General features: G+C 33.8%; 1 protein-coding gene across 16 annotated transcripts in view; it reads left to right on the top strand.

The window, feature by feature from the left end:
- The window catches only part of NBEA (neurobeachin), a 460,919-nt gene that overhangs the window by 95,851 nt on the left and 345,699 nt on the right, over positions 1-19,369 (top strand). For all 16 annotated transcript variants that reach the window (XM_015851986.2, XM_015851985.2, XM_032442135.1 and 13 more), the window contains exons 7-10: positions 1,643-1,762; positions 4,640-4,786; positions 11,165-11,362; positions 12,037-12,170. In XM_015851986.2, the coding sequence (XP_015707472.1) occupies positions 1,643-1,762; positions 4,640-4,786; positions 11,165-11,362; positions 12,037-12,170 (599 nt within the window). The remainder of the gene's footprint in view (positions 1-1,642; positions 1,763-4,639; positions 4,787-11,164; positions 11,363-12,036; positions 12,171-19,369) is intronic.

The raw sequence follows: 19,369 nt of genomic DNA, 5'->3' as shown, positions 1-19,369 counted from the left end.
TATTTAAAGTAGTTTTTAGGAGGTTAGTTCTCCCTGAAGTTTAGCCATCTGAACTAGACAGCTGAGTGAGAAAAAGGCACCTGCAGCAAATCATTTTACAAGTGGAGTTATGATCTTCAGGATGAGATTTAATGTCTAAAGTTCCCAACTTGCTCTACTCCTTAAGTAATAAGTGTAGGTGACCCGTGGTGTTCATAAGTTCTTCCAGTTGAATCTTTCAGTAAATAATTGGTTAATGAGTTTGTCTTTTGTTTACAAGATTCTCTGAACAATGCAGCACCTTAGAAGTCAATGAAATAATTCAGTTTCTGTATTAAGGAGTTCTGTTACGTTTGGTGATTTATTTGTGTGCCTGAAAAACAATTTTACTGTCATTCTTTTAGGAGAATGTGGACCATGGTCCTGAAAATGCAGTTCGATTTTTGATAATTTTTAATACAGTAGTGTATATAATCACAGAAAATAACACAAAATAGAACTAGTGGATGTTTAAAGTAGTTGGCCTTTTGCCCGAGTATTGAATTACTTTAAAGTATTTGAACTGCTGCTTTCCAAGAGTGCCAATTTGTCAGTAAAGCTCATCTAGATATGAGTAATTTACTGCATTGCTAGTTCCACTTTATTCTAGCTTTGAAAATGTTTTATTACTTTTGAGACAATTTATCTACTGGACAGAGTCCCTTGAAGGGGACACAGCTTGGTTTCATGAAGATGTATTTACTAAATTTTAATTGTAGACTGGTAATCATCAAACAAGGTTATTAAGATAAAATGGAAACATTACAGAATACAGGATTCCAGTTTTCTTCTGATTTGTATATGATTTAAAATATAATTATTATTAAATATGGGTTGATTTGCAAATCTTAAAGACTAAATTCCCATTCCTACGATTACATTATTCTGAAAGTTGGATTTTCGAGGAAACTTAGGGTTTTCTTCTGAAAATTTTCAATTCACAATTAAAATCTGTCATAGACATTGAGATTCTACTTGAACAGATTATTTGAAAGATCACCATAGTTGTATATGGAAACATTATGCTGTGGTGTTTTCTCAGTTTGATTATATAACAGTAAATATGTAATATTCGTCCAAAAACTGATGGAATGGTAAAGAACAGAAAAAGAAAAAAACAAAAACAAAAACAAAAAAACCCACAAAAATACCAACAAACATATGAAGCAATTGCAGTAAGATCCTAAACTGGTCTGTAAAAGTTATTCAATAATTTCTGTTAGCTGTGATTAAAAGATAGGTATATGTTACATTTTTTTAGGCTAAGTGCACATAGAACTGGATTTCTGATGAGGCTTCAGTTGCATTTTTGTTGTTTCGTTTTCAAGTTGTATTACACTTTCAAGAATGGGATTGTATTTATCTTCTTAATTTTATGTGTGCATTATTGGACTTAATCCCAGAAAAGGATGCAGGTAGGTACATCATTGTATTTAGTCACAGTTATTCTGAATGATGTTTAAGTTCTGATTACTTGACTTCTACATAATTTCATGAGTTTGCAAATATGTGTCTGGTCATTTAATTTTGTGGGATGGATCACTTATTTTCCAGTTACAGTCATTTAGTTCACATTATGGCACTAAAGCTGCCACTACATACTGTTCTTTCCATTTCTTTTCAGTGGTATATGATAAGCATTGTGCACATCTACAATCGCTGGAGAAACAGTGAAATAAGGTGTTATGTGAATGGTCAGCTGGTATCCTATGGTGACATGGCGTGGCACGTTAATACGAATGATGTAAGATTTTGTTTTTTTCTTTTCTTGCAGCATTCAGTATATCAAACAGTTCAATTTGTTTTAAAGTAAATGCAAAAAGTGCTGTATTTTCTCTAGGTTTTTGGAATTTTTCTGTTTTTAAGTTTATGCTTTAGCCTATCTTCCTTAGTTATGTATTTCATAAATTTAATATTGTTGCTTTTCTTTAGGTAGTCATGCATTTTTTTTAGCTGTATTTTCATGACTGTTTCAAGGAAATTTGTAGAGATTTTGTTGGAGAGGCTGATATGGAGAATATTTTTAATATATGATATTATATAGAGGAGACTGATAACAACTGTTTAATATTTCAATTTTTTTTCCCATGAGAAGTTATTCTGGAGCTACAGATATAGAGAGATAGATTAAGGAAAACACTTAAGAAAAACTGATTCATTCAGCTAAATGGGTATGCATGCTGCCAAGCACTCATTTTTGTATCACATTAAGTTCTCTTGTTTACCAAGAGGTGATATTTGGTAACGCTTAAATATTTCTATGTTATTTTTGTTGTTTGAATTTTAATGTTAATTTTGTTGTTTGATTATTAGTTCTTAAGTATTTTGCATACATTGCAGCCTGAACTCAGGTCAGAGTCACATTTTTTAAAGTGCTGTATAAACATTGTAAGAGACCATTTCTTTTATGGAGAGTTTACCATTTTGAACCAACAAAATACATAAAGATTAACAGAAAAAAGAAAAAAAAGAAAAAGAAAAAAGAAAAGACAGAACACAGAAGTGTGAAGAATTGTCATGAGATTTATGGCAGTAAGCTTTATCCCAGTAACAAGCATATTTCTCCTATTTCATTGCTTGACTTGGAATAGTTCACAGGCAGTTTACTGGTACTAAAAATGCCGTGCTAAATTTAAAGGAATTAGAATTTAATTAATGTTGTTAACAAGTACAAATTAAGTGCTACAAAATAGCCATTTTGTATTTCATACTTTATTCATTTGTATAGAAAATAAGGGAGATTACCAATTAAAAGATATGGAGAAACATACAGTTGCATAGCATTTGTCAACTCTGCACAGACACAGTTTCTCATCTTGTATCTGCTTCTGCTACAGGCAGAAAGCATTCATTTTCAGCTGGAGAAGACTGCACATATACTTAAATGTTAACTGGACTGATTTCAAGTAATCTGAACAGTTCAATATGACAGGAAATGCATCAGATTTCATATTCTTAAAAATATAACTTATTTAAATTAAATCTGTTTATGTTTCAAAAAAAACACTTTAGTCCATTTTCTTATCTTCTGCATTGGAAGAGATGAGGATACACACCTAATGATGCAGGAGAAAGGTACTGTTTCTGTCCCAAAGATTTGAATGAAGGAGGCAGGCAAAACAATTATCTCTTGTGATTTGCCTCCAAGTTAAACCTATGTAGATTTTCAAAGATGTATGATTCATCAGCTCACTATTCACTGCTGTTTCTTATTTATCATGTGAATCTGAGCTGTTCTATGTGCATTTGTAGGAAGCATGGTAGTGCATAGGGAAATTAACTGTCCTATGCTACAATGTAGAGGTAAAGTTGGATTTGATAGGAAGGGTTTAAATATTGTGTATTAATTAAAGTAGATGGGCTCTGCTTGTAACTTCTGATCATCATTCTTTATGTCCTTGGTAGAATTTCTACTTGCAAGAACAGGCAAGGCATTGAGGTTTTTTTCAGAGCATGGGTTCTCCTTGGTAATGTAAACATGTATATTGGGTGAGAGTGTGGTGATTCAAATGTCAGCTGAGGTGTTGGGGGATCCTTATTGAGTTGCTAGCTTGTAAATTATATGTAAATTAAATGTAAAATGCTGTCTGTTGTGCAGTTGATGATAACAAGAAAAAGAACAAGAAAATAGTCTTGATATAGGCAGAAATATAGATATATTTACTTAATTAAAAATTACAAATTGGGTGTCATCAGTAACTGATACAAATTCCTCAAAAAAATTAAAGTTATAAATGGCTGTTTGCTCAGGACAAGTTGAGACTTCCTGACAACAAAGGCACAAGTATCAGTAATCCCTTTAAGTATAAGCATGACTTTCATGGACTAACTGTATTTTTTTAAGACGTTTCACCATTTGCCAGTCATCATAGTGGTCTCAGCCTATCATCAATACTGTGCATCTTGGATGTGAACTTTGTTGCAAGTTGGGTTTTTTATTATTTTTGTCAAAATTTCACCCTCTCTTTAAAGTGTGTTGAGTTTTGCTCTCATTCAAGACTATAATTCCTCTAGTTCTAGGAATTTTGTCAAAAAAAAAAAAAAAAGAAAAAAGAAAAGAAGAAAAATAAATCAAAATTATCAAAAGAAATTACAAGTTCCAAAGAGAAAAAAAAACAGATACTGGTCAGAAGGGGGTATAAATCAGAGATGAAATCCTGGATACCTCTTACTTTATTTCATTGCAAAGCTGAAGTCAGAAGAATTTAAAGTCAAACCAAAGAAGTGTATGATAAGGTCATAGAACAAGACTGTGCACCTGGGCAAACTAGAAGAATCATTTATTTTTTTCTCCTACAGGCTTTTAGTTATTTTAGTACAATAGAAAAATAATACTGTACTCTGCTATTCTAATTTTCTCTGTTGTATGTCAAATGGTTGATAAATATAAAGAAAACCTAGCAAGTAGATACAGAAGCACAGTATTAATGAACCATAAAACAATTAAGGGTTAGGTAGTCAAAATGAAAATGTTCACTACAGTTATTTAGGTACTGAAGTGCTAAGTGACTAATTTATTTTCCTCATTACAGTCTTCTTTTATTTTTGTCTGTACATGAGTATTATTTCATTGTATAGTTTGTATAATTAAAGCTCATTAACATTGCCTCTTCCAATACAGAGTTATGACAAATGTTTTCTTGGCTCTTCGGAGACTGCTGATGCTAACAGAGTATTCTGTGGCCAACTTGGAGCTGTATATGTATTCACAGAAGCCCTCAACCCAGCACAGATTTTTGCAATACATCAGTTAGGACCTGGTTATAAGGTAACAATGGATCTTAAAAAATACTGTTTTGCAAAACTAGAAACAAAAAATAATTGGTAGAAATACTGATAAATATAGTAGGAAGCTATGTGTGAATGTAAATATTCCTCTTAGAATCGTGTGGAGATGTGTGATTTGTTTTCATCAAAATATAAATATTTCACAAAGCTTCCTAACTACTCTTAATTTCTATCAGATTTTTTAACTATGCAAGCAATTTCTTTAAAGAATGGTGAAACGTGATTGTATGTGAATCTTATTAGTTTGGGGCATAATCAAATTGGCACAATGTTATGTTTTGTGCATTGAATTCCAGGGGAACAACTTTCCTCCTGTTTTGTGTTTAAAACCTGAATTATATCAGATTAGCATTCAACAAAGCATAACAAGCCAATTCTGTTCAAATGCACAGTTCTGCTGAAGTGAGCTTTTCATTCGTGTCTTGCTAGAGAAATTTAGGAGACAGTTTGATGCACACACCATGATTCCATCCAACTTCAAACTCTAGTATTAAAAAAAAAAGTCTTAGTTATTACTTGAAATTACTGTGTGTAGTCTTATTTCATCAAGAAAAATAAAGCAGATGTTTTCCAGTAGTATGTGGGAATTGTTCGCCCATTGAAGAAATCTTGAAAATGAATGATGAAGTCTAACACCATCTAAAGACTATTAGATATGTGCCGCCAATTATTCACTAATTTTATTTTTGCTCATTTGTGTTATTTGAGGTACCATTTGAACTGTATTCAAAGTATATAGCATATGCTTTGAAAATAAAAAGCGTTGCAAAACTAGCAAATAAAAATCAACATTTACATTCCAGTGATGGTGATTTACGATCCTGCAAATGTTATTTGACAACAGCTAGAAAATGGCAGTGACAACTGAAAACATCTTTTTTGGTTCATATATAGTGTGGGAAGCCAAATGTATATTAAGGCTACTTGAAGAAGAGGCATTCTGTTGCATGTGGTTTGTAGTTTTAACCTGCTGTGAAACCAAATTGTTCAGTCAGTCAAGAGACACGTCACCTGTGCAAGCAAGCAATACTTGATTCCAATGTTAATGCTCTATTTTGTTTGAAGAAAGATTTCTTATATAAATAACCTTATTCTTCTTAATAATAAATGTAATCAATGTTTGTGAATAAATTCAAATCCTGGATTTTCAGGAACATACTACAGTGATACGATACAGGAATAATGGTTTTATTCTTGAGCACTTAGGGGTTCCAGAAGGCAGGCATGTTTTCATACTAAATATCATTTTCAGTACTTATTGCACTATCCTCACTATGCTGTTGACAAATTATCTTCCTTGATTCACAGGTGTCCCTTGAACAAAATTTCTTCACTTCAGCTTCTTACTGTTTTTCTGTTTTGTTTTGTTTTGTTTTGTTTTTTTAAATGTCAGTTAAATGTAATTAAGTGTACTTTAATTCTTCAGGGGTGTTTTGTTTTCATATAACATGTTATTCAGTTTAGACTGTGTTCTCAGCGCAGCTAATGCCTCTTTGCTGTGTACTGTGCCTTTCTTCTTTGTCTAAACAACTAGGAGCTTTACTGATCAACCTTTACTGAACTTATCTTTTACTAATCATGGCTAAACATTCATTAATGCTTTGCTTCCCATTTGCAGAAGCCTCAGAGTTTAGTAAAAAATGTGTAGCTATTGTTTTAAAGTACAGCTATGAAGATATTCAGTGTGTACAATGAGGTTTTATACATTTCATCGATAAATTTCACTTGCAGTCAGATACTGTCAGAAAGTGTTTTTCATTGCTCCTTTACAGCCACATCTGTAATGATCACTTCTCACTTCGGAATCACCAACAGAGCCTTATAAATATTTTAGCTTTAGATTCAGTTACATTGAGCGTTGCACACTGCAGATGAGTTAAACTGTTATCTTCTGCTATTGTTTCCTCTATAATTTATTATGTTTTTATTGGAATATTGGATGTGGAATACATGAAATGCATATAGTAAAATGAAAAAATTATGCTGGAAAAATGAAATTCCTAAATTTTTATTGAGATAATTCTACACCTTAAAAAAAAAAATAAAAAATAAAAAGTTCTCAACTGATTGAAGCAATTTCTTTTATAATGTATATATATACAAAAATGATAATTAAGAATGTTTACTTTTATACTGTTAAATTCAACTACAATGATTCTAATATAAACATGTATCTTATGCTATATTTCTGTTTACATAGACAGTTTCAGCTGTTTAACTGATTGCTCAAAAACATCATTTCCATCTTGACTTTTTATTAGTGATTGTAGATTTAAAAATTCCAGAAACATGTATGCAGTCTGATTGAATTACCAGACTCAAAGGCTGTTTATAGTCTAGCAGTAAATTCTGATACCATTTGTAGTCTGAAACCACAAGTCTACCGCTTAGAATACTGAAAATTTCCCATAGTGGAATACCGAAGACTTCCCATAGTAACTACTGTGTAGAAATGTTAAATAATCAAATTTATAACAGGGGAAGAGAGGAAAATGCACCAAGATTAGAGCTATGTTATTTGCCTCCTTCCAGTTAAACCTTCTCACATTCATCCATGAGATATCTTGGCTTTTTAGATTATGTTGAGTAGAAACCCAGTATAATTCAGTAATATCATTCCCAGGTTTCTTCTATATAAAAGCATGCTTACGTGAGTCTTGCAGTTACTAAGCAGGACTTTCACCCAGCAAATTGTTGTTTTTGCTTACTCAAGGTTGACAAAAGGATGCATCCTCCCTGCTCACACTGTGCTATTTCAGCATTGTTCCCAGGCAGCAAATAAGAGTGTGATGCATATCTCGGTGGTATTCCGTGGGGCTTATAATCGCAGAATAGAGGGGCAAGGTAAATGATGTGGGAGGAAGAACTGCATCTGGTAGCCGAATTTGATGCTGTTTGTAAAGGGAATTCCACCAATTTTTCTAATTGCCCTGTGAAGTGTGTAACATTCCACTTAGCCCTCCCACATACACATTTCAAAATGAGGTATCAGATTACTGTGTGTTGCAGCTTCTGAGTTTACTTTTCATCAGTGCTGCAGTATCAATCACTTTGTCATCTGTGAAGGCTGGAGTAAAAGCTGCATTAATGCATGCACATATAAACACACACCAACTAACCTTTAGAATTCAAATTCACTTCACCTTCTTATCTAGTGCAAGGTCATATTTTATTTTTTATGATATTTATACATATACATATATCTATATATATGAGATTGATAAGGAAAGTACAAAGGAATACATGTGTATTTTTATATATATTTGCCATTCAGCATGTTAGAACAAAGGTTTGGTTTTTCTTTTGTTTTGTTTTGTTTTTGTTATTTTTATTTATGCTGTTATGGTGATTCTTGCCAGATCTCAAAGTTTCACTTCTTCAGTGACAGGTAATTAACCATTTGCAATTAAACCTTATACACTTGCCATCCTCTGCTATCCTTCTGTGGATGCACTTTTGCTAGTCCCCGGTACAATATGCGTATAATGAACTTATTTTCTTTTTATGTTTTTATGTAAGTTAAACCTAGTGATAAGGGAGCATTTTGTCAGAATTAATAACCCCTCTTTCCATTTTATTATAATAATATTCTTATGAGTAGAACGTAAGAATTTCTAACTTATGATCACTTAGTTCAACTTTTACTGCAGAAAGTCTTAAGTCTTCTATTTTTTTTCCCCCCAAAATCAGTATTGTTATGATTCACAGCTATTTGGCCATGTCTTTGCAACAGTGGTAGCTGATGAAATGATATAGTAAACACTTAAAATTAGGAAATAGAATAATGCTCAAATTTGCTTTAAAAACTCATTTTAATTTAACATAATTTAGAAAGTTGCAAAATTTCATGATAAAGTAATGATACAAATTTTTGCTGAAAAGCTTTAACACACTTGAAATGAAAGGAAATGCTGTGTAAAAGTAAAATATTTGCAAGTTTTAGCTCTGATAGGGATTAAAGACATGAAAGAAAAAACATATATTAGAAGAAGAATTTTCTTGTGATATAACACCAAAATACAGTTCATTTAGAAAGCAGATATTTTCTGAAATTTGTGATATTGCTGAACTATTTCAGTCTCTGCAATAAGTGTGCAAATATATATCTGTGTAGCTAAATGTTCTCTTAGGGGAGAAAGGCTTCATCACCTTCATTGGGACAAAGTGGTAATCTTGTAGCAGTGATTTCCCAATGAGTGAATTAGAGAGGGCCATACAAACAGGGATTCAACTCTCAAGCTGTTAAGTATAATACTCACTTTGGCTGTTTCTGCTTCAGTGAATACTGTGGCAAGATAGAGAAACACATTTATAAATTAAAACATTTGTAACTGGATGCTGAATATGGCAGGATTTACTGAAGATTGTTTGAAATCTGATACTTTAGACTGAATAGCTGTCTGCAAACATTTCTTGTTCAGTTTCTTCCAAAAGGAACTCTTTTACTCTGAACAGGTTTGAAATATTCAGAAAGCAGTAAGTGGCACCTGTGGGAGTTTCCGTACAAAACTGAGTCCTGACCCAAATACAAATTGAAGAACACAGAACAGTTGAAATTGCAATTGATAATGACCCATAAAGATGACCTGACCCAACCCTGCTCTAGCAGGGACACCCAGAGCAGTGTGCCATGTCCATACAGCTCTGGTAGATCTCAAAGGAGGATCCCGCAGCCTCTGGGCAGCCTGTGGCAGTGCTGCATCACCCACACAGCACAGAAGTGCTCCTGGTATTCAGATGGAACCTCCTGTGCTCCGCTTTGTGTCCATGGCCTCTGGTCATGACACTGGACACTGCTGAGTACAGTATGGTTCTGTCTGTTTACACTCTTTGTTTAGGTATTTATGAGCATTGATGAGATCCCCTGATCCACTTATTCTCATACAAGAGGTCCCGCACTTTCTTCATCATCTTCATGGCCCTTTGTTGGATTCTCTCCAGTATGTCCATCTCTCTTGTGTACTGAGAAGTCCAGAACTGGACACAGTGCTCCAGACGCAGCCTCACCAGTGCTGTATAAGGGCAATGGATCACTTCCCTCCAGTTGCTGCCAACACTAATCCTAACAGAGCCAAAAATAATGTTAGCTAACTTCATCAAATTCTAGAATAAACTACTGAATTCTTGTTCCTTTATTCCTATTTGCTATTCTGATTTCCTTCTCAGTTTTCGTGCCCGCGTCTCATTCATTTTCAGTGCAGCTTTGCTGCCGCTCTTCCATTCAACATCACTGTGCATGAGACACAGATGATTGACATATCTGCTCCAAGGGTTCTCAATCAGATGCAGTCAGATGTCCCGTTGATTCAGCCTACATATTTCTTATGACCCACATACAAATGGCTGCTTGTCACAAGACCTTAAATTGCCATGTGTCAGTCACTTGAACAGACATTCTTTCCAATCTTTTGGTCATAAGCAAGAGAATTTATTCAGTGTTTCCAGCAGCCTCAAGAACTCATCAAAAGCTATATGGGTTTTGTGGGTTTACACAGCTGATTAAAATCTGCAGTATTTTTGGAAGGAACAGCTGATAAGTAAGTCTATAAGTTGCCTATTTTAACTATCCCAGCTTAGATAACAATAATCCTACTGATTACATGTCTCATAGTTTCATGATATATTTTCTTACTGTTTTGGGGACAGTAGGAAGAGAGAAATTTGTGGGATGAAATAGATTAAAACAGCAGTATTTTTGACATGGACCAGTATATAGATGGCCATACTTGGAGCAAGTAAACAAAGTGTTTCATAATTAACATAAGCTACATAGATTTTAAACAAACAGAATAAAAATTTTAGAAATAAAAATTGAATTTCTTATTACAGTATTGAAATATCATTGTATTACATATTGCAGTGATGAAAACGGTGATAATTTCTAATGAATTTGTTTGCATCAGCACAGTGTGTTACTACTGGTTATTTTTTGCTGCTGTCAAATGGTTGCTACATGCAGAAGTAGGTGTGTGCCAAGTAAATCTGTCAACACTTTTCAGAAAGGAAGAAATCTATCTTCTTGTGCTTGATTGGTTTCTCAGAGTAACCATAAAAACCTAGTTTTAGATCAGATATAGATCACAGTATGTTTAAGAATAAGAGAGGTTTTCATTCTTTCTTTAACTTTGAAAATTATTGGTTTGAAATATGGCATTTAGAATTTTGTTTTTTATTTAATTTCAGTACCTTGTTTATGTATAATCTACACTATCATTGAAGCATGGGATTTGTGCTATTTTAAAAATAGCCATTGCCTTAAAATGGAATAGAATTCAGTCTTCCTTTCACTTTGTAAAGTTTCTTATATTTTCTTTTTCTTTTTTTTTTTTTTTCTTTTTCTTTTTTTTTTTTTTTTCAGAGCACATTCAAATTTAAATCTGAGAGCGACATTCATCTTGCTGAGCACCATAAACAAGTGTTATATGATGGGAAACTTGCCAGTAGCATAGCTTTTACTTATAACGCAAAGGCTACTGATGCTCAGCTATGCCTCGAATCCTCACCAAAGGAAAATCCTTCAATTTTTGTACACTCCCCACATGCTCTCATGCTTCAGGTTTGTGCATTTTATTTCATTTGTAATCCTAAAAACTATTATCATGGAACCAATACTGATACATAAACCATCCTCTAACTGACTTCTGACTGTTAATTTTGTTCACTTATACAAATTTCTGAGTTACACATTAAAACTTACCACTTCATCCAGGTTATGACTTTTATCCTTTAAAGCATGTATTTACCTCCTTTAATGTTTCGTGTTCTTTGCCTCCTTCTATTGCTGTGGAAAACTGATAAAAATAATTGTGGCCTTCAGATTTTCTTTATTGTGTCTAAATTCATATTCTGCGATACTGATAGTTCAACATCATTTGGATGAGTATTTATATGCTGTTGTACAAGAAGAATATAATTTTGTGTTATTTCAGTTCTTAATATACCTATCATATAAACTGTTCTTTTCTCACTTTTTTTTTTTAAATCAGTAAGTATGTACTCCCTTCCATAAGCCAGAGTTTACCATGATCCTGATGTTTTTTTTTGTATTTGGTTTCAAGTATAATTATTGCAATTGAAACACAACTAGTGAAATTAAATTAAAAATATGTCTGATTTAGTTTGCACTTCATTCAATGGTAGTTTTCCCAAGTTATATTACTAACTGTCCTGTAAAACCAAGACGAGTGGATTTTTTTTTCCTTCTATTTCTTTCTTTCTTTTTTAATTTAGGATGTGAAAGCTATCGTAACCCACTCCATTCACAGCGCAATTCATTCCATTGGAGGGATTCAAGTTCTCTTTCCTCTCTTTGCCCAACTAGACAATCGACAGCTGCATGACAGTCAGGTGGAAACAACAGTTTGGTAAGCTTTCAAGCAAGATAAACATTAAATTTAGCTAAGTTCCTGTTTTGGAAATGTTTTATTTGTTTTCTTTTTTAAATGCTATGACTTCTGTTTTACTTCTGTTTTATCAAAAATACATCCTGAATTTGCAGAAGTAGTTTACTGAAGAATTGTGTAAATAATAATAATCTAAGGAGATTCTGGATTAAGCTGGTCATAAATGATTGGATTGAATAATTAAGCTAAATCTTATTGGAGGTTTTTTCAAGCATAATTTTTTGGTGTTTTTTTCTGCTTCTAAAATAAATCAACATGCTTTTACTTGTTGATGAAATGTCATTTACTTCTTAAATTCTGAGCTGTTTGAATCCATACTTAATAACATTCCAAATTAAAGAAATATATCACTTTCCATACTAATACATGGGCAGAAATTCACAGAGCCACGTTCAGCTTTGTTTTAACGATATTACAATTACAGCAGACTAGGGGCAACTTTAAGAGACTTTTAAACAGACGCATAATAAAACTTTTGTTGACATGGACCTCTTGCTGCATCCTGCCTGAGGGGGAACTTGTTCAACACCTCTGGGTGCACCTCATCATCTGTGGGGGATTGTGTCCAGCACCTGGGGGTGTTGGTTGGTGCTCATCTGAATGTGAGCCAACAGTGTGCCCAGGAGGCCAAGAATGCCAATGGCATCCTGGCCTGCATTAGAAATAGCATGGCCAGCAGGAGCAGAGAGGTGATCATCCCCCCGTACTCAGCACTGGTGAGGCCGCATCTTGAGTATTGTGTTCAGTTTTGGGCTCCTCACTACAAGAAAGACATCGAGGCCCTGGAATGTATCCAGAGAAGGGCAATGAAACTTGTGAGGGGTCTGGAGCACAAGTCTTATGAAGAGTGGCTCAGGGAGCTGGGTTTGTTTAACCTGGAGAAGAGAAGGTTCAGGGGAGACGTTATTGCACTTTACAGCTTTCTCAAGGGAGGTTGTGATGAGGAGGGGCTTGGCCTCTTCTGCCAGGCAACAAGCAGGACCCGAGGAAATGGCCACAATAAGAGGTTTAGATATAAGGAAAAACTTTTTCTCTCAGAGAGTGGTCAGGTACTGGAATGGCTGCCCAGGGAAGTGGTGGAGTTGCCATCCCTGGCAGTGTTAAAGGGGCTGGATGAGGAGCTTCGAGATATGATTTAGTGCTTGTGGTAGCAATAGTAATGGGAGCGTGGTTGGACTAGCTGACCTTGTAGGTTCCTTCCAATCTTGAGATTCTGTGATTCTGCTGGTAACATGAAGTATGAGTAACTGTCCAAACTAAGTGTGTGGTGGAGGTAATGAAACTGAAAAGTTGAAGCTTAAGTCCTGTTAACTGTGTTTCCATTTACAGGATTTGGAAGTGGCATAAACTCCCTCTTGTGTTTCAATAAATATATGAAGTACATAATTCAGAGTACGTGAATTATTTTCCTGTTCAGAATGCCCTCCATCATTAATTATTCTGGATATTTCTGGTTGCATGAAATAGCTTAATAATAAATTCATAAACTGAAAAATAATAAATAATGCTTAAAAGGACCTACAACTTTGAATAATTTATCTGGAAGTGATGCATTGGTAAATTACTCCTGAGATCACTTATCTCAACCTAATTAAAGAAATTGATCAATTTTTTTAAGATTTGCCGAATCATCTGTTTTCCTCCTTGGTAACTAAGTTGTAGCTAAGATTGCTGATAGGTTTTATTTTATTTCATGAGAAATTTTAGTACAATGCTGGAACAAATACCGTAGTCTTAAAAATAACTATTTCTACTTCCCAGCAGCAAAGTGATGAAAATAACTCCTTTAATTTAAGAAGCAGAGAAAAGCTGGTGGTGTTTACTAATCTGTTATCCAGTATGTGTTTTGCATTAAGTGTTGTGAAGTAACATGGGGAATGGGGATGGAGATTGCTTTAAATAAATGTTGGAAAAAATTGTTTATATGTTTTTATTTGCTGAAACAGAAATAGGCAAAATACTTCACTCCATTTTAAGGAAGATTGTATATGTCTGTACACATCTGTGTATATATAAATAAAATATATGCGAAATTAGTAATCAGATGAGTATATAATAGATGATAAGGCAGTAAATCAGTATGTTTAAAATGGAGAGCTAACATAATGTAAGTCTACGCAATTGAGCAAGAGACCAGTTTGTCTTAAGTGTTCTTTCTAGTGAGTAAGAGCAGTAATAAAGCCCAGTATAAAATGTACAGATCAATTTCTGGAGTTACTTGAACTGTGAATGGGAAAAAAATTCTGACTGAATATATCAATGCATTTCTTCTATGCTTAGGCTATTATTATTTTAGTGAAGAGCTCTGTAATTCATTGTGCTGCAAATTATGCACAGTACAACAAGATGTGATACCAACTCAAGAACATATTGAAAAGACTTCTGAGTAAATTCTTGCTTTGTGAGATGTGACAGAAATGTTGAATTATCGTTTCTCTAATGAATGTGCATTATTTTCTCCTATTGGATTTAATGGTATGTAGATACGGAGAAAAAAAAAGTTCAGGTGAAGAAAGAAATAGGCAAATGGAAGAATAAAAGATCTCTTTTTGGAAAGGAGGAAGACCTTAGGGGAAGGAGAAAGGGGATTCAGTTGTGGAGTGGCTACTTATTATACATACTTATTATGACCTTTCCGTTTCCCTTTTTCAGATTTTATTTCCTTTCCAACATTAATTTGTAGATCTGGCGTTGATACCTACTTATGCTTTTCTTACATGTGAAAAGTAACAATATCTGCAACAGGGCTACACTTCTTTCTGAGAATTTATTGGCATTCAGCAGTAACAAAATATCTATTTTTACAATTATACCATCTTAAATTCAATAATCATTGAGCTTCTTTGACAAAAACAAAAAATCCGAGGGTTGTTTGATGACAGTAGACCATTAGATTTCTAAAGACTCATTGAGGCTATAGCCAAGTTAGGGGAACCAGATATTGTCTCTTGGATACTTTTGCTTTCCTTGTTCTTGCTTTGTTGTGTTACTCCATCATGGGAGGAATCAACAGCTTGATACCCCATCCTGAGTATCCAAGCTTTCCAGACTACTTTTCTGAATCCTTCCCACCTCCTCTCCTTCACGTTTCTAAGTCTGTTTAGTAAGTTCAGGTTTCTTGGTTTGTGGGGTTTTTTTGTTTTTTTGTTTTGTTTTGTTTTGTGTGCTTTTTTTGTTTTTTACTTTTAAGAATTTTGATAACAGAAGGGAATGCCTTGCTTTTAATCTCCCTCATCCACTTATAATTTTAATTTCTAAATGAGTAAGTCCAGTGTAAATAAAATTTTGAATTATAAAGGAGGGCAATATTAGTATAGGAGCTTTATGGCTCAATGGTATTCTTTGTGAATGTTCTTTATTCCTGTGTGTGTATCCTTGTATGTGTTATCTGCATCTTCAGTGAGACTAGTGAAGTACTCTACAGTTCTACTTTTGAGGCACTGTTGAAGTTCTTATATTCTCATACTCTAAAATTAGATTGATGGAAACTAAGGTCACATCTTAAATATATGTTCTTGTTTTCAGTGAAGCACCTGCTATTCAGATGAGTAGTCTGTCAATCTGAATGTTAGGCTGCCACTTGTCATCCTGCTTTTTATCTCTGTTCAGAGTAAAATATTTAGCAGTCTAAGTCAAGTTTATGTAATAAAAATAGAAGGGTTTTTTTGTTTTTGTTTTTGTGGGTTTTTTTGTTTTGTTTTGTTTTGTTTTTTCAAATACTGTTGATAACTTTGATCACACTACATTGGTAAACAATAGGGACAGTTTGTTTTGTTCTCTTATGGTGTCTTGCATGTGGTTTTAAATTCCACAGGTCTGGGTCTGCTGAGCACTGACATGCAGATTGATTGTGGCAAGAGTACAATCATTGGTACTTATCCAATTCTATTGCAGAATAAAGTACAAGCGTTAATTCAGACATGATTGTTGCTTTCAACTCTACCATCCTGGGGCCATATTGAAAAGGATCTATAGAAACATCTGCTGAATGATTTGTAGCCATTTGCTTAAATAGACTGTGTTAAAAGATTTATTTTATATACTTATCTAGATGTTACTAACTGGATTTGCCAGGTCCCATAAGCTGTACCATAGCAATTAAAAACACTTCTACTGTTTATCTTACTAAATAAATGCAGTGTTCAGGCCCTCCTGAACTCATCTCAAAGTTGGTATATAACAGTGGTATATACCCAGTCTCCCCAGATCTATGGTGAAATAACTATAGCATCTTTTCAGACAATTTTATTCTTGACATTATTTTGACTCTTTAATATAGAAAGTCCTGCTACAGAGTGTATTGCGTTCCTACTACAGTGTGTCCAGAGGAGGACCACAAAAATGATCTGAGGGATCGAATACCTCCATTATGAGGACAGTTTGAAAGAGCTGGGAATGTTCAGCTTGGAGAAGAGAAGGCTCCAGAGAGATCTCAGTGCAGCCTTTCAGTATCTATAAGGGTGCTGTAAGGAGAAGGGTGACACACTTTTTAGCAAGGTCTGTTGTGATAGCACAACAGAAACTGTTTCAGACTAAAAGAGGCGAGATTCAGATTGAATTTAAGGAAGAAGTTTTTTTTTACAATAAAGGTGATGAAGCACCAGCACAGGTTGCCCAGAGTGATTGATGCCCCATCCTTGGAGACATTCAAGGTCAGGCTAGACAGGGCTCTGATCAACTGGTCAAGCTGTAGATATCCCTGTTCATTGCAAGGGAGTTAGATTTAAAAATGCCTTTAAAAATGCCTTCCAACCCTTCCAACTGGAACAATTGTATGGTTCATCTGAGAGTGTCAGTATAAGTGGAACTTTGTCAAGGGAGGCAACAATAATATTTCCACCCCTGCTTGTCATTTTTCTCGTGTAAACATTTTGTCTTTTGTTCTGATCAGTTAAAATCTTTTTCTCTCTCTTTTTTTTTTTTAAAAAAAAAAAAAAAAAAAAAAAAAGTCCATTAGTTTTTATATTTAGATGATGTCTCTTCAGGTTTCTGACTGAAGCTAGTGATGTTGCTGTGCATGTTTTTTAAAGGTTTACTTAGGGAACTATCCTATATCTTGGATAGCAAATTTTTGTATGTTCCTATGGATTCAAGCTAAGGATCAAGTACCTTGGAATTTCTTTTGTGTAAAAAAAAGACATTAATTGTTGCTCTGTGAGTTTTGCTCTTGCTTTCTTCTTTTCCACTTACTCTGTTTATGCAAATGTTTTTGAGTGTTATCATGTAAGAGCCTGTGATAGAGTTAATCTTAAGATCTTGGTCTTATTTTGTCGAAGCTGGGAATACAGATGAGGTTAGTTTATAAAGGTTGCTTCACATATAAAATCAGATAGAACAAATACCTGCATTCATCTCTTTTACGTAGCCTCTTCGAAGTAAATAATCTATTATTTATTAAGATACTTAGATATTTATAGCCACATGCCTGCTTTTGTTTATTCTCCTGTTTGTAATGCACGATCTATGTAGATAATTTCATTGTACATGCTCTAAGATGTAATTTAAAGAATTCACGATAGAATTAGCATAGAAGATTTTCACAGGAAAGGGTAGGCTAGAGAAACTTTGCTGTGTAGTTATTTCTTGAACTTTAATAAATTAATTAATTAATTAATTAATATTTCACTTATATCATAGTGGTGCACATTCTTCTTCTTTTAGGATTTTCTATACAATCCAGTAGTCTTTGTCATCTGAATTTTTATGAATATATGCACTGAGTGATATTCCTAATAGAATGCTTTTTTTGTAAGTGAAATAATGAGAATTTATTTCATAGGAATTGCTTTTCTAATCATTCAACTGCTACATTATTACTCTCTTACTGGGAACCACCAAAAATTTAGATGTTGACAAAGAAGATTCTTCCTTGTTCACCCATTGTTTATGTTTAGAAATTTTATAAATTTGAGATCTCATTCTCTGGAGATGTTGAGAAGGCATCAGGACAACTGGGAACCAGCTTTAACAGTGGGGGCTGCACCGGGTGAACTTCAGAGGTCCCTTCCAACCCTTCCACTTTTGTGATTCTGTGATTTCTGTTCTGACTTGTAATCTGCACAGGCTCTTTAAAATTCCCAGATATAGAGATGGAGAGTGAAAACAGAATATTTATAGATGTTTGTAATCATTCACTTTAAAAAGAAAGAAATGTCACATGCTGGAATTTTGAAGACTGTTATCTAGCCATTATCTTTGTGAATTGCCATAATATCTACCTTTTTATTTAAGGAGTACTATTGCTTGGCTGTTCACTGAGGATTCCAATATTGACACATTATAGTGTCAAGTCAAAATGGTGAACTGTTGAAACATTATAGTTATTTTTTATTATTTCTCTAATTTGGCCTGAATTAAAAAGCTAGGTGGTATCTGTAACTTTATGGTGTGTGTCAAGACTGCCTGAATTGTAAAGGCAGGGACAGACATGAAAGATATCTACTCTGCATACCAATTCTGTCCTGTGGTTTGTTGACTTTTTAAGTTATATTTTATCTTCACAAGAGATATGTATGTTTGAGTGGAAAGTCTGGCAATGCCGTTACAAGGTAATTAACCTTCAGTTTTTTAATGCAGCAGATTCCAGAGACTTACTAACTTTACAACACACTAATTATAGTGTAAGCAGTATCATGATCACTGGAAATGGAGAAACTTCTTGTTGTGGACGAAAACATTTTTTTCCCCTAATAATTATTAACTGAAAACTAATGGAAAAAAATAAATAAATCCTAAAATTCACTATATTTATATGTGATAATTATGCCTGATTTAGTGTTTGTATGCATAATTGTTTGAGTATATCATAGCATCACTTCAGCCAAACAGTCTTCTAGGCATGGCGTGGTATAGAGGAGAAGTAGGAATGGGCTGAAGTATCCTTTATATTTGCTTTTGTATTGAGGGAGTTGAAAATAGACAAGAATGGAGGGAAATTTTGTATGGCAGTGTATACAGAATTTTGCAAGTTTAATGTGGGCTCCGCACCAATCAGGTGCATTTTAGTTACTGGTAAGTTCATTAAATTCTGTTTCAAAAATTGCTCTTCTTAGAAGACAGCAGTCATCCAACCAAAAAAATAATTTAATTCATTTTATTTGATGTAATTTGATGATTAAAAAAAAAAATATATTTTATATATATATAAAAAACATATTAAC

Source organism: Coturnix japonica, chromosome 1 (genome assembly GCF_001577835.2).
Source record: "Coturnix japonica isolate 7356 chromosome 1, Coturnix japonica 2.1, whole genome shotgun sequence".
In the NCBI taxonomy this organism is placed as follows: Eukaryota; Metazoa; Chordata; class Aves; order Galliformes; family Phasianidae; genus Coturnix; species Coturnix japonica.
The sequence above is the reverse complement of the archived record's forward strand: the minus strand, read 5'-3'. Positions and strand labels throughout refer to the sequence as shown.